The 16,818-nt window shown below is 43.7% G+C and overlaps 1 protein-coding gene across 1 annotated transcript in view; it reads right to left on the bottom strand.

The window, feature by feature from the left end:
• PANK2 (pantothenate kinase 2) overlaps positions 1-7,501 on the bottom strand; it is a 28,006-nt gene extending 20,505 nt beyond the window's left edge. Inside the window, exons 1-2 of the mRNA XM_057704082.1 lie at positions 7,451-7,501; positions 6,156-7,023 (exon numbers count right to left, since the gene is read on the bottom strand). Coding sequence (XP_057560065.1) covers positions 6,156-7,023; positions 7,451-7,501 — 919 coding nt within the window. The remainder of the gene's footprint in view (positions 1-6,155; positions 7,024-7,450) is intronic.
• Positions 7,502-16,818: the final 9,317 nt, after the last annotated feature.

The raw sequence follows: 16,818 nt of genomic DNA, 5'->3' as shown, positions 1-16,818 counted from the left end.
AACTCTCCCCCAAATGTCAACTCTCCCCCAAATTAATCTAACAATGTCAATGCAACTCTAAAGAGAACATTATGGCTGACTCCTCAGCAGCCATCCCACCTCAGTCGCAGGGAGAGTCTGGACTTGGGGTTTTTTTGGGTTTTTTGTTTTTCACACAAACAGAAACTCTATTACCAGTGACAAGGGACTAACTCAACCTGGCATGAGTCATGAAGTCTGGCCCTGACTGGAAAAATAAAAAGTTTCTTCACTTCTGAAAGCAACAGTGCTGGATGTGACTGAAGCAAGGAGATTCAATTCCTAGTTTACTACTATTCTTTACCCATCAACTTTAAGATGATGGCAATCTGGTGGAGAGCAAAGAAGAGACACAGCACTCTACCAACAAATATATCTCATCAACAGGATTAGAATCTGAAGTTTTGGACATATCTAAAACCAATCGGGGGCGGGGGGGGGGGCCTTCCCTGGTGGCGCAGTGGTTAAGAATCCACCTACCAATACAGGGGACATGGGTTCCATCCCTGGGCCGGGAAGATCCCATGCGCTGTGGGGCAACTAAGCCTGAGTGCCACAACTACTGAAGCTTGCAAGCCTGGAGCCCATGCTCCGCAACAAGAGAAGCCACCACAATGAGAAGCCTGCACACCACAACGAAGAGCAGCCCCCACTCTCCGCAACTAGAGAAAGCCTGCACAGCAGCAACGAAGACCCAACACACCCAAAAATTTTAAAAAAATTTTAAAATAAATAAAACCAATGGAAGACTGTAATGCTTAAAACAAATGAAGCCTTACTCCCCTTTCCTTAGATTAAAAGGTTGAAACATTAGTTTATGGCTATCATGTTTTAAATGATTATCTATTAACAGCCAAGCACATTACTACATGAGCTTATTCAATGTTTACAATTCAAGGTAATCATCCCACTTTACAGATTAAGAAACTGAAGTGCAGGGACTTCCCTGGTGGTCCAGTAGCTAAGACTACACTCCCAATGCCTGGGTCTGATCCCTGGTCAGGGAATTAGATCCCATATGCCACAATTCCAGAGGCTTCCAATTCTTGTTCAAAACACTATGTGTTTCTGGCAGGAAAAGTCATGGAAAAAAAGGAACTTTTGCTATGCCATCATATTCTGCATACCTCACCAACAGAAGGCCTATTTTATCACTTCTGATTGAGTCTCTCCATTAACTTTCACAGATATTGTAGTCTATTTTCGGCCTTCAGCATATTTCCTGATATATTTCCCCCAAGGTACTCCGTCTAGATAATGTACACTTGACTTAGGACACATTTCTAGAAAGAATTTAAACTTCTCACAGATTTATGTAAAATCATCATTAGCACACTGTCTCATAATAGGTCTCAACAACTGAATGCTTTCCAATGAGAAATATATGGTTTATAAAAGTGTGCTCAGTTTTCCAACACTATGAACTACATCTTTACCAGACCGCATGTGGTTAAGATACTGCAAACCCAAATCCCTATGCTGATCTAGACAGCAATTTTTGCCCTCATGTTAAAAGACAGACCTCGGTACTTCTCTAGTGGTCCAGTGGTTAAGACTGTGCTCCCAATTCAGGGGACCCTGATTTGATCCTTGGTCAGGGAACAAGATCCCGCATTCCGCAACTAAAGAGCTCACATGCCACAACTAAAAAGAGCTTGCACTCAACAATGAAGATACTGCGTACCACAACTAAGACGAAGCACAGCCAAATAAACAATTTTTTTTTAAAAAGAGAGACCTCAATAAATATTCCCAAAATTGTATTCTTATAAGTATCTGGTCCCTGAATTAAACTATCTACTGTAAAACCAGCAGACAATAATAAATTATACATTCAAGAAATACAAACATACAAAACTTAATAGACTACTAAAAACCACAAGATAGCTTTCACTTTTGGAAAGCAACCTTTAAGCCATTATAAAGAGTTTTCACATCCTAGTTCACCTTGCTGACAAAAATTGAGAAAGAACATTACTTGAGAAAGAACAGTGCCTGAAGATAAAGATATCCCAAGTTATGAACCTGAAAAGTGCTCACAAGTTTATAAATTTAAGCCCAAGGAACCTCACTGCTCTTTTAAATGACCAAAGGAGCGTCCTAGGTGGCGCAGTGGTTAAGAACCTGCCTGCCAATGCAGGGGACTCAGGTTCGATCTGTGCCCCAGGAAGATGCCACATGCCACAGAGCAACTAAGCCCGTGCGCCACAACTATTGAGCCTTCACTCTAGAGCCCGTGAGCCACAACTATTGAGCCCGTGTGCTGCAATTCAGCTGTATCACTGCCTGACAAGGTACTCTCAAACAGCCTACAGTCTATTATCTTGTTCCTCATCTCTCTCCTTTTAACATGTGTGTAAGCAAAATATTCTTTATAACATACATCCCCCTTCTTAATCATGGTTTCCCCAGATAAATAGAGGGCAGGGATGCCAACACTCAACAATCATTATCTAAATGCACAATTCATACATGGGCCCCTAAAATAACCTACTGTAATTTTTACAAGCTGCATAATTATATTATTTTTAGGTTGTGCTTAATGTTTTATATTTGTTATTCATCAAAGAAGAGGGCCCATGTTTACTTTTATTTCACTTAGGTTTAAAGTTGATAAAATAAGATGTTAAAAAGCATCCTCTCCAGGACTTCCTGATGGCACAGTGGCTAAGACTCCATGCTCTGAATGCAGGAGGCCCAGGTTCGATCCCTGGCCAGGGAACTAGATTCCACATGCATGCTACAACTAAAAGTTTGCATGCCACAACTAAAAGTCTGCATGCCACAACTAAAAGTCTGCATGCCACAACTAAAAGTTTGCATGCCACCACAAAGGAGCCCACCTGCTACAACTAAGACCCCGCAAAACCAAATAAATGAATATTAAAAAAAAAAAAAGGCATCCTCTCCTATCCTGTCCCTCAAAAATGGGTTACAAAGCAATAGAAATCTAACTTTTTTCCTGAGCTCCCAGTGGGCGGCCCTTCCTAATTACCTAACTAAACAACTGCACCTGATAAAAGGCAGCCTCCCAGGGCCCCAGCAGCAGTTGCATTCTGGCAACACTGATGCTCCAGTAAATACCAAAGAGAAGCTAACTATATTCTCGATTAGTATTATCAAGCTACAAACAAAAGTTTTATTTTCTAGACGAATGGAGGTTAAGGACATTTCATAACTGGCATGAGTCCAAAATCTGTATGTCCGAAGCTTTCCCTGGAGTGCTAAAACATGCTTGGGAGTCACCTTCAAAGATCCAGCTCATCCCCCCACAGCGCCACGAAGCACTGTGATCCCAGAGTTCTCACACCTCCTGCACATCTGGGGCCCTAGGTTAAAATATATGTTCTCTTGTCACATGCATGTAATGTATGTTCTCTTGTTACATTTGTCAAAATTGTACATTTTACTGTATGTAATTATGCCTCAAAATTTTTTTAAAATTAAAAGATGTCTTCAGGGACTTCCCTGGTGGCGCAGTGGTTAAGAATCCACCTGCCAATGCAGGGGACATGGGTTCGAGCCCTGGTCCGGGACGATCCCACATGCCATGGAGAAACTAAGCCCACGTGCCACAACTACAGAGCCTTTGCGCCACAACAATTGAGCCCACGTGCCACAACTACTAAAGCCCACAAGCCTGGAGCCTGTGCTCCACAACAAGAGAGGCTACTGCAATGAGAAGACCACAACTGCAACAAAGAATAGACCCTGCTCACCACAACTAGAGAAGAGCCCTCGTGCAGCAACGAAGACCTAACGCAGCCAATAAATAAAAATTTTTTTTAATGATTCCTTAAAAAAAAAAAAAAGATGTTTTCAGACCCCTCTACAGATCTGAGGGTTTTTTTTTTTAAGCTTCTGAGTGATTCCACAGGAGAACCACTGCTTTGGATTACATCGCATGTACCTTCCAACACAGGGAAAATCAAGAAACACTGGGTCTGAAATCAGACACCTACAATGAAAACAGAGCTCTGTTACTAACTCACTATATGCCCTTGGACAAAGGGAAAATTTCACTGAGCCTGTTTCCTAATCTGGAAGCTGAGGGTAACAAATACCCACCTCAGAGAATAACTGCAAGACTTAAAAGAAATCCTTATAAAGTATTTGACACAGTGTCTAACATAAACATGTAGGCATTGTTACCATCATTAGCATCTTTGTTTCCATCACTTTAAACCAACCTTTATTTGGTATTTCTCTCAGATCTACAAGACATACTCCAGTTAATCTAAAACTTTTGAAGAACTTCTTACACACGCCTCGCGGCATCCCTAATGACTATGACGTATTAAGTCTGAGACAGGGACAGGTTTGGGAATCACGCTGCTCTGGGGAACAAATGTGGCAAAACACGACCATAATCAGAGCCACAATTCTAACATAAAATAAACAGCTCCTTCTAGTTTCCAATGACAATTAGTCTCCTACCTTTAGATACATAATGTAATGACATCAGAATGAGGTTTTCTAACAAAGGAAAGGGGGCACCAACCCAACTCTCCTAATAAAAAATACAAACATTTAATTTTTACTGAATTCCCTCAAAGTTAAAACCAAAGTATATTCTTGGAGGGATCAGCAGTCAATACACTGCCTCTCCACCTAACAGGTGCACCCCTGGACAGTACAAAAAGAACAAATAGGAGGAAAAACAATACCTTGCTTATTTCTTTAGGTCTCAATATCTGAGAGATGGCTTTTCATGACTTTTGTAAGGACTAAATAAAGCTCTCAGAAGAGTACAAGAAAAAAAATTTTTTAAGAGTGCCTGACTTGTGGCCAACACCAAATTACAATACTTAGAATCTTTGCAGCCAGTGGTCACAAACAGATGGCTACATGGCTGTGATTCTTATTTGCTGAATCTCTGGAATTTACATCCATCTCTAAATGAGACAGTACAAAACCATGAAGGAACTAATGTTTTGCATCGCTTAAAAATCAGGTGCTTCTCAAAACACGAACCAGGCTCTAAAAATGGTATAGGTTGAGAGCGGATCATCTCTTTTCCAAATCTCTTTCAAGAACATAGTTAGAAACAAAAGAATTGAAAACTCTCAAACTTTTCATAGCAGAATAGGGATGCATTTAATATTTAATCATCCAAAAAACAATAAAAAGCAACTGGGTTGTTGGGCTAAGGCACAAGACTATCCAGTAAAGACCTCACACTCATCCTGCCACTTTCTCACTCTCATAATCTGCACTAAAACAAGCTGATTTCCTGAAATAGGAACCTACCAACAACAACCAAAAAAAGTATAACTACATGTAAAATGTTATTATATCGTAAAGCTCACATTACAGTATCAAGACAGTGGATACTTCCAAAAGCTGCAATGGCTGCTTGAAAGAGGACCCGAACTGAAGACCTGTAAAAAGAAAAAAATATCTGGACTAGATCACAACGCAGGAAAAGAAACTTGATAATAAAACGGAAAAGCCAATTCTCTGGGAAGAGCATGTGCAACTGCCGAGGCGAGATTCAGGAAGATGTCGTTTTCCCTCAAAAGAAAAAGGCTTAATGCCCAGAATGCTACAGCACTGAATCGTGAGTACCAGCAAAGAGATGCAAGGAAAACAGAGGCGATATCTGGGTGAGAAATGACCCGAATTCTCACGGGAAGAAAAGCAGTCAAAGCTTGGTGCACAGAACACAGAACCCAGTTTTAGGCTTGCAGTAACTCAACCATTTTCCCTGAGCCGCAAATCTCCAAATAAAAAGGATGCAACGTGTTGAAGAGCAGCTCTTTGCACATCCACGCAAGACAAGACACTGAGGATTCAAACCACTTGGGGGAGGGGAGATGGCGATGAAAATGAGTCAAAAGAAACCTTCCCGAGGGAAAAAAAAAACCAAGCGACTCTCGGCTAATGAATGCACAAGGTGCTACGAACCGGGAGGAAAGGTCCTGGGGAAGGGCGCTCCCCTCGGACAACCGAGAAGCAGCAGCGCGACCCACTGTACGCGAGGGCCGGACGGGGCCGAACCCGGAGCCTCCTCCGGGCGCCAGCCCACGCACCCACCCGGGACCACCGTGCGGGGGCACTGTCTCCGCGCGGGAAAAACGGCGGCCGGGCCGGAAGGGGGCAGGGAGAGACGCGAGGGCGCCCAGCCAGGCACTTACGCGGCCGCTTCTTCCTGAGGCTTTCGACGCGCTGACGGGAGGCCGAGGTAGCGCCGCCGTAAGAGCCGGGCCGGTCCCGCCTTACGCTCTCCGCCGAGGCCGAGGCCCCGACGGCGGGAGCCGACGCGCTGTTCGCCCGGCGCCGCAGTGGCTCCCGCCGCCGCCCATCGGGGCCGCCGGGCGCCGGCTCCCAAGCCGACGAGGTGGAGGTGGCGGAGGCCCTGCCGTGGCGCTCCATGGGCGCGCCGAGCCGGCCCGCTCCCATCCGCAGCAGCCACCGCTGCCGCCCGAGCCAGCCCCCCAGCTCCGATCCCCTCGTCGCCTCCTCCGCGGCAAACCAGCCAGAGCAGAACGGCAACCTCGGCAGGCCGCCTCTTCCGTTGCGCCAACGCGCAGCAAGCCAATCCGAGCAGGCTGGGGGCGGCCCGAAGGCCTCGTGTCCAATCGGCTGCCTGACTCGAGGCGGATCGACCGCGCCTCCGTCCAATGAAAGGCGCCCAGGACAGGGCGGGGGGAGGACGGCGGGGGAGGGGATCCGGGCTGGGCGGAGGAGGAGAAGGCAGTGTTGCCGAGCAGAGAGCGATGGCGGCACCGCCCAATGGACGCGTGGGTGGAGGGGCCCGCGCCCCTTTCCACCCTCCGCACCCTCTTGCCGGGGCGCACAGCTCGGCTCTCCCGGCCCCAGAACTCTCCCGGGAGCCGCCTCGCGCCCCTGAACCCCGCCCCGCTGCTGCGTCCCGTCGTCTCCCGGCTCGCGCCCTCCTCCAGCCCAGCAGTGTCCCGCAGGGTCTGGTCGCCAGTCGTTGGCAAACAGAAGGGCTTGAACCGCGGCTGAACTTAGCTTTTGTTCCTCGACCTGATTCCACTGCTGCCGTCAAGGCCACCCGTCCTTCGCGCTCTGTTTGACCGCCACCCCCTCCCCCCGCACTGCCACTGGCGTGTTTGGGCTAAGCCCCCTCCATTCCTCCTGCGTTAGAGAAATGTTCCCAGTATCAGAAGGAATGAAAGGACTGGGGTTGGTCTCCATGGCAACTGGAAGGAAGAGGTGGGTTATAAATCCTTCGCCACCCTCCTGTAGTGAAGGAGGGGGGTGTGGGAGCCGGAAAGTAGGGTTGGCTTTTGGAAGGAGAGTCTGGACCCCCTTTCTGTGTGGTGCACTGGAGGACATAGGATTTAGTGGCCGCCTTGGGGACTGGGTTGTTGGGGATTTTGTTTGGTTGGTTTTTGTTTTTTAAATCATCACCTTTTGGGGGGGGGGGTGAGAACATGGTCACCTCCAGCCCTGAGATACTGACCTTAGATACCAAAGGTCCATCAAAGCGTCTCTTCTCCCATAGGTTTCCCATGCCTGGAATGATCCACGGCTCTGTTCCCTCAAGGCACTCCCTCACTCCGTCCAGTTTAGCGGATTGTGGGTTTATCTCGCTCGCTAATTATTTCATAAGTGCCTCACCTGAGAAACGGTAATGCCCCTTATGTTCTTCACCTTTCCTGTAATGACGGCTAATAGCAGGCTGAACAAGAAAGATGAGCTTCTGTCTTGCTTGTTGAATAGAATTACCATGCTCACCCAAAATTGGCTCCCCTCGCTGTAGGAATAACTCTGGAAACCCTATTTCCTAACTCAGGAAATTCTGTCTCCTGCAGGAAGCCATCCCAGAGGGATCCTACAAGAACCGAGAAAACCTATAGCTACTTTTCTAAATCTAAGTGCCCATCATTGCCTACGTTTCTGCCTCCCCCAATAAAAAAAAAAATATATATATATATATATATGGTTCTCCTTGACCTGAGGGACCTTCCATCCAGGTCTGTGAGCTCCGATAGATCATCCTGAAGAATCAAGAATCATCATCACCTGAGACTGCCAAGACGAACCCCAACATCCAAACAACACTTGAAATATGTGTAGCTTTTCTTTTTTACAGTGTATAGTGTCTTTACATGTCCCGTAATCCTCCCAGCAACATTTGGATGGTAAGGCAACTTATCCAGCGGCATACAGCTTGAAAAATGACACCTGGATTCCTGAGAAGTTTAACTGCTCTCTGCCTCATAAGCAAAAGGTACAGATTCAGTGAAATTCCAGTGAATTAGTGGAAGGCTTTTTCTCCTCTTAAATACATACACATGTCTTCACTCTCTATTGTGAACTTGCAGTCTGTGGCTATCATTAAAGTTTATCCAAAATAACAAGTGAAGCATATACTGATGGCAATTAGGCAAGATGTTTATAATCCTAAGTCAAAAATGCGAATAAATTGAGCAAAAGAAGCCATACGTGAAAGAATACATACCATATGATTCCACTTATATGAAGTTCAACATTAATAAATGATGTTAGGGGGACTTTCCTGGTGGTCCAGTGGCTAAGACTGTGCACTCCCAATGCAGGAAGGCCAGGTTCAACCCCTGGTCAGGAAACTGGATCCCATATGCAGCAACAAAGACCGGTCTCAGCCAAATACATAAATAATTAATTAAAAATAAGTAAATGAGGGGCTTCCTAGGTGGCGCAGTGGTTAAGAATCCACCTGCCAATGCAGAGGACAAGGGTTCAATCCCTGCTCCAGGAAGATCCCACATGACACAGAGCAGCTAAGCCCGTGCACCACAACTACTGAGCCTGCACTCTAGAGCCCGTGCTCCACAACAAGAGAAGAAACCACAATGAGGAGCCTGTGCACCGCAATGAAGAGTAGCCCCCGCTCGCCACAACTAGAGACAGCCTGTGTGCAGCAACAAAGACACAAAGCAGCCAATAAATTAAAAGGTTTATTTTTTAAATAAATAAGTGATGTCAGGGACTTCCCTGGGGGTCCAGTGGTTAGGACTCTCTGCATCCACTGCACAGGGCCCGGGGTCAGTCCCTGGTCGGAGAACTAAGATGATCCCTCAAGCTGTGTGGGGCAGCCAAAAAAAAATAAAAATAAAAATAAATGATGTTAGAAGTCAGGATACTGGTTGCTTTGCAGGGATGGGGAGAGAGTAGTAGGCAGAACATACCAGATAGGCTTCTAAAAGGCTGGTAATGTTTGGTTTCTTTGGTCTGAGTGGTGGTTTGTACATGAGTGTGTTCACTTTGTAACATTTCATCAAGATGTTCACTTTTCTATATGTGTATTATATCTAAGTAAAACTTACTTTAAAAAAAAGAAATCGAAGATTTGCCTTGGAGCAAAGTAAATCCATGATTAAGCTTAGATTTTTTTTTTTAAACGAAAATAGCGAATAAGAGGTGCCCTTTCTCTGTAATTATTATTATAGTTTATTATATCGGGAGACCATTATTAGGTTCTCTATCAGTTCTCTCAGTTATTTACCGCTGGGGAGACACCAGTATTCTGGCGTATACACCAGAATAAGAAGCACAGGGTCATGGTAATCCTGTTGCTTCAGAAGAACTAACCAAATTCTAAAGTAATGACTCGGAAATTTAGAGCCATTTCAGCGACAAGACATTATACAGAACACACATCTACCATATTAGTTGCCTATTATTAAGTAAAATAACCCCAAAACTTCGTGGCTTAAAACAGTAATAAATATATATTATCTCAGTTTCTGTGCATTAAGGATTTGGGAGTGACTTAGCTGCCTGGTTCTGCCTCGGGGTCTTTCATTTGAGGGCATGATGGGCTACAGGATCCACTTCCAACAAGGTTTACTCACAAGGCTGGCGTTGGCAGGAGGCCTCAGCTCCCACAACACAGGCCTCTCCATAGGGTTGCCTACGTGTCCTCACAGCATAGCAGCTAGCTTCTCCCAGAGCTAGTGATCCAAGAGAAAACAAGGTAGAAGTTGCAATATCTTAAGATCTAGCCTGGTAAGTCATACTCCATCATTTCTGCAACATTCTACTTAAAACACAAAACAGCCCTATTCAACATGGGTTGGTACTACATAAGGATAAGAATATCAGGAGGGAAAGAGTCATTGGAAACCATCTTGGAGCCCACAGTCTGCCTTCTGGTCCCTAATAAGTCACATCCTCTAAGTACTTTCCAAGAGCCAGGGGACAGACCCTCTTTGAGTTTCCACTGAGTTTTCTTGCAGCTAAAGTACAGCATCATTGGAAAGTAAAAAGGAAAGTATGATCACAAGCACATCAAGCCACAAAAGTTTATAGACTGAGTTCTGTCTCCTTTCATTGGGCTCCATTGCTGCCAGGGAAATGAAAAGTGTAGATCAGGCCCCTTTCAAGCACAAGGCGTTTTTTCAGAGTATAATGCTGTGGGGAGTTTGCAAAAACCTTGTCTACTGTCTTTCCCAAAGGACAAAGATATGTAGAACGTGAAGTTCCTAAGCTTCTAGACATTATTCTAAGGCCTGCCCCTGGAGTCTACTACTGAAGAGGGATAGAGATCCTAGATGTGAAAGATCCTATCCCTTCTCAAGTATTTTTTTTTTAATTTTTTAAAAATCTTTATTTTATTTATTTAGACTGTGTTGGGTCTTCACTGCTGTGCATGCTTTCTCTAGTTGCAGAGAGCAGGGGCTACTCTTCATTGAGGTGCACAGGCTTCTCAGTGAGGTGGCTTCTCTTGTTGCAGACCACAGGCTCCAGGAGCACAGGCTTCCGTAGTTGTGGCGCACAGGCCTAGCTGCTCCACAGCATGTGGGATCTCCCCGGACCAGGGCTGGAACCTGTGTCCCCTGCATTGGCAGGAAGATTCTTGTTATTTATTTATTTATTTATTTATTTATTTATTTATTTATTTATTTTATTGGCTGTGTTGGGTCTTTTTTTGCTGTGTGCGGGCTTTCTTTAGTTGCGGTGAATGGGAGCTACTCTTCGTTGTGGTGCGCTGGCTCCTCATCTCCATGGCTTCTCTTGTTGGCAGGCAGATTCTTAACCACTGTACCACCAGGAAAGTCCTCCTTCCCAAGTATTGAAAGGGTTGAAATTTTCTCCTAGTTTTCAAGCCCAAGGCCTACCTTATCTTTGAGTAAATGTCTCTGATCTGGATACTATTACTAGATACCACTAATAGTTTAGCACTTTAATAGTTGTTAGAAAAGCAATCTATGCGCAAATAAGTTTGAGAAATTTGAGTAAAGTTAAGTACAACTTCTTAAAGCTTTTAATATGCTGAAGGGCATGACAAATCTCCAGGAGGAACCTGGGGTATGTAGCTATCTTCCAAATGTAATTGACCATGGAAACATCCTTTTACAGAATTTATTCCTCAGACACACTTTGAGAAAATCATCTCTGGGTATGAAAACCACTTGCATTTCTGTTATATTAAAGGTAATGAAGATCTAGTTCTTTCCATTTTGAAAGCTTGATTATGTCTAATATTATTTTCGCTCCCAAATACACCCATGTAAAAGCATCTGGTTTCTGAAAACAAGTTTGTCCTCTTTTCTCAAACAGTTCTACTTTCCTTAATTCTATTAATGATACTGCCATTTCTATTGCCCTAACTTCATTCTTTCCTCTTATTTTCCTTTTTCCTTGAATCCATCAGTGTTCAATAGAAATAATGCAAATCAGGTGTGTGATTTAAAATTTCTAGAGAATTCCCTGGCAGTCCAGTGGTTAGGACTCTGTGCTTTCACTTCAGACGGTGCCCGGGGTGGGGGGGAAAGGGGGGAGGGTTCAATCCCTGGTTGGGGAACTAACATCCAAGCAAGCTGAACGTCCCCCGCCCCCACTCCCCCCCAAACAGTAGAATTTCTAATAGTCACATTTTTTTAAGTAAAAAGAAACAGGTTAGAGACTTCCCTGGTGGTCCAGTGGTTAAGACTTCACCTTCCAATGCAGGGGGTACAGGTTCAATCCCTGATCCCGGAGCTAGGATCCCACATGCCTCATGGCCAAAAAAACCAAAACATGAGACAGAAGCAATATTGTAACAAATTCAATAAAGACGTCTTAAAAAATGGTCCACATTAAAAAAAAAAAACACAGGCTAAATTCATTTTAATATTATATTTTATTTAATCCAATGTATCCCAAATATTATCATTTCAACATGTGGCACTAAAAGTGGTCAATAGCCGCAGGGCCTAGTGGCTATCATATCAGACAGAAACTCTAATCAGTGATTTATTTCAGTTACCTCGTAAATGTTTGTTCTGCTTCTAGTTTTTCCACTCTCCCAGCCCACTGGACAGTTAACCTTACTAAACCATTTTGCTGTTTATAATCTCTACTCTGTTTCAAAGGTTTTGGTGGCTTCTTGGCTTACAGAATAAAGTCCAAACAGCTTAATATCCAAGGAGCCCCACCACTTGGCATCTTTCCACTTTTCCTCATTTCTTCCCATGTGCTTGTGTAACATGTAGCAAAAGAAATCTCACAGTTCTCCAGACGGATGGACTTTGATCTTATCCAGCTCTAAGGCTTGGCTCAACTTGCATGAAATTCCTTCCCACAGTATTTCTGCTTATCAAAATCCAACCAAAATTTCACCGCTTAGCCCAAATGATACTTCCTTCTTAAAGTAGTCATTGATTACCACAATTGTCTATGAATTTCTGATCTTTTACATCATATCACTCTTTTTTTTTTTTTTGCTTAAAAAAAACTTTTTATTTTGAACTAATTTTCGACTTACAGAAAAGTTGTGTAGCAGGGCAGAGCTAAATCAGACTCCATGTTGGATCTGATCTTTGACTTTAAACTTTGCTTCTCATTGCTCTTGTTATTATAATCATACATAATGGCCTGCCTCAGGAAACCCTGCCCCTCTGCTGTTCTGCTCACAGGGAGACAATCTGACCCTGCCCACCTATGAATGGCTGCAAGAAAGATTAACACATCCCCTCAAGGAGGTTAGTCATTCTAGGAGATGTTTTGCAAGACTGATGGCCCTTTTACTTAACTTCCCCATCACCTCTCCCTCTCTCTCAGATTCTATAAAAGAAACTGGCATCCAGACCGTGATAAGATGGTTTTTCAGAGACACTAGTCTGCCATCTTCTCCATCTGCCGACTTTCCAAATAAAGTTGTATTCCTTGCCTCAACACCTTGTCTCTGATTTATTGGCCTGTCAGGCGGCAAGCAGAGCGAGCCTGGACTCAGTAAGAGTTGCAGGAATAATACAGAGACAGTTTCCATATATCCCCACTCAGCCGCTCCTGATGTCAACATCCTGCACAACCAGAGTATAAGAATCAAAATAAGAAAATAACTTTTATACAATAGTATTAACTAAATGACAAAGCTTATTCAAATAGACAAAACTAGAAATAATAAAAAGCGAAATATCTCAAATTTTAAACTAATGATGAAGAGATATATCACTCTTAGTGGCATTTATCACATAATTCCTTGTCTTAAAATTTTTGGTGTACATAATAATCCCAGCTAGATTATGAGAACAACTAAAATAAGAGTTTGCATCTTCATATTCCGTACGGTGCCTGTCACAGAGTAATACACACACACACACACACACACAAATGTGTCTATAAATAAATGATTACAGTGGCAATAGCAACTTTGGGATCCTTTAAAACACTAACATCAGGCTTCCCTGGTGGTGCAGTGGTTAAGAACCTGCCTGCCAATGCAGTGGACACGGGTTCAAGCCCTGGTCCAGGAAGATCCCACATTCCAAGGAGCAACTAAGCCTGTGAACCACAACTACAGAGCCCACATGTCACAACTACTGAAGCCCACACGCCTAGAGCTTATGCTCTGCAACAAGAGAAGCCACAGCAATGAGAAGCCCATGCACCACAATAAAGAGTAGCCCCCACTCGCCACAACTAGAGAAAGCTTGCGTACAGCAACAAAGACCCAATGCAGCCAAAGTAAATAAAATAAAATAAAAATAAATAAATAAAATTTTTAAAAATAAATAAAATACTAACATTTTTGTACTGGACAACATTTGGTATTTTCCTAGTTTACAACCATCCCCTCTTCTCCAAGAAATCCCCCTACTCATCTATTGATTAGGCCCCAACTACCAAGTTTGTACTTCATAATCCCACTGTAACAGGGAAGAGCCAAATCTGACTCCATGTTGGATCTGTATCTTTTGCCTTGCTTTTTGTTGCTTTTGTTATTATAATCACTAAAAGGATGCTGTCTATAGCTGTAAGCATACATAACGGCCTGCCACAGGGAACCCTGCCCCTCTGCCTGACTATTAAACTAAATGGCCTTTGTTCAGCTCACAGGAAGACATTCTGACCCAGCCCATCTGTGAATGCCTGCAGAAAAGAAGAAATTAACACATCCCCTCCCCAATGTGGGCCAAGGGAGGAAATATTTTGAAAGACTAACGGCCTTTTTACTTTACTTCCTCACTGCCTCTCCTTCTCTGTTCTATAAAAGAAACTGGCACCCAGACCCCGATAAGACGGTCGTCTGGGACGCTAGTCTGCCATCTTCTTGGATGCCCAGCTTTCCAAATAAAGTCTTTATCACTTGTCTCAACACCTTGTCTCCCTAACATTGGCCTGTCATGCGGCAAGCAGACCTAGCTGCATTTCGGTAACACCACCACCTTGGAATGGGGACTCCTGAACGTGTGATGCCATATGCCCCATGCAGGCAAAGGAGCAGAGAAATCCAGTCTGCAGAGAAACCCAAGAATAAACAGATGCATAAAGCAAAACAGAAAAACAGAGTGCTTTTCCAGCTCTCCCAGTCCTGCCTATTTCCATCCTTTCCGGGATTAAATACATTCTGTTACCAAGTCCAAGCTCGCTCTGCTCACCACCCAACAGGCCAATGAATTGGAGACGAGGTGTTGAGGCAAGGAATACGACTTTATTTGGAAAGCCAGCAGATCAAGAAGATGGCAGACTAGCGTTTCCAAAAAATCATCTTATTGGCTCTGGATGCCAGTTTCCTTTATAGAATCAGAGAGGGAGAGGCAGTGGGGAAGTAAAGTAAAAGCAGAGAGGGGACTTCCTAGGTGGCACAGTAGTTAAGAATCCACCTGCCAATACAGGGGACACGGGTTTGATCCCTGCGCCAGGAAGATCCCACATGCCTCGGAGCAACTAAGCCCATGTGCCACAACTATTGAGCCTGTGCTCTAGAGCCTGTGAACCACAACTGTTGAGGCTGTGTGCTGCAACTACTGAAGCCCACATGCCTAGAGCCCGTGCTCCGCAACAAGAGAAGCCACAGCACTGAGGAGCCCACGCACCACAATGAAGAGTAGCCCCTGCTTACCACAACTAGAGGAAGCCCATGAACAGCAACGAAGACCCAATGCAGCCAATAAATAAATAAATTTATTTAAAAAAAAATAGGCAGAGAGGCGGTGAGGAAGTAAAGTAAAGAGAGTCATCAGTTTTGAACTTCTTTTCTGCAGCCATTCACAGGTGGGCAGGCTTCCCAAAAGCAATTAAAAGCAAAGGTTAAAACCAAAGAAACAGATTGAACATGGAGTCCAATTTAGCTCTTCCCTGTTATAATCCCTGTCTTTTGGTTCTTTCCTGTTTCAAAGACACTTCTAAATTCACCCCACACCCCTCTTTTTTCTTAATCTAGCTTGCATTGTCTTCTGTTTCTTGGAACCAGAGCTTTAAAACAATAATGATGGAGACCAAGCCTTCATTACTAAGGCCACTTATCCTGTCTTCTCCCAAGATCTAACATCCTGATTTATAGATTTCCTACTCTAAAGGCTAAGGATCCATCTCTGAAGGATCCTTAAATTTCAGGTAGCTAAAGAGGCTAAAATGAACAAAGGAAGAATTATCTACCTTATTTTGGCAAATGGAATTTTCTGCAGAATTTTCTCTATTATGCTCCTCTCTCAGAATCCCTACCATTGGTCATAGTCACGGAAAGAGAACACCAATCTATGTTAATGAAAGTCATTTTACTGAAATACTGTTTGTATTACTAAGTACCCTCATACTTTGACCTAAACGAGTGGCTTATAAACTATTATGAACAGGTCATTATGGGACTTATACCAGTGAATAGATGAAGATGCTTTGTTACTAGTCATTAAGGTTTGCAGGTTAGCTGAGTGCTACTCAAATTCCTCAGATATTTTTTTACTTTAAGTAGGGCAGACATCTGCCAGTCAATCTTCTTCATCCAATTAACTATCACAGCCAAAGCAGTTTTGCTTTACTCTTCCCTACCTCAGGGCCTTTGTATCCTGTATTCTTCCTGCCTGGAAAGCCCCTTCCCCCACCCCAGCCCAACCACCTTCATCCTTCACTCCTTTAGCCCTTTTCATGCAGAGATCTTAGCTTCAATGTTCTTTCTCAAAGAATCCCCTCGCCACCACCCTCTCTAAGTAGGTATTGCTTTCCCTCCCTGCCCATTCTTCATTTCTTTTTTTCACTTCCTCTCTACTCTAATTGCATTTTCATCAAATTTATTGAGGTATAATTTATATAATAAAATGCATCCATTTTAAGTGCACAGTTTGATACATTTTGATAAGTGTAGCCATCATCACCACAATCAAAAACTTTTTCATCATCCCAAAGATTCCCTTGTACCCCTTCCCAAGCTTTCCCCACCCCTGGCCCCAGGCAGCCACTGACCTGATTTCCATCTCTATGGGTTATATTTGCCTTTTTCAGGGTTTTATATAAATGGCATCATTCAGTGTATATTCTTTTGAGTCTAAATTCTTTTTCTCAGCATAATGTTTTTGAGGTGCATCCATGTTGTTGGTATATCAGTAGTTTGTTCATTTTTATTGCTCCCATTATATAGAAATA

The sequence above is a fragment of the Hippopotamus amphibius genome, chromosome 12, assembly GCF_030028045.1.
Source record: "Hippopotamus amphibius kiboko isolate mHipAmp2 chromosome 12, mHipAmp2.hap2, whole genome shotgun sequence".
NCBI lineage: Eukaryota > Metazoa > Chordata > Mammalia > Artiodactyla > Hippopotamidae > Hippopotamus > Hippopotamus amphibius.
This window is presented reverse-complemented; position numbering and strand designations above follow the sequence as displayed.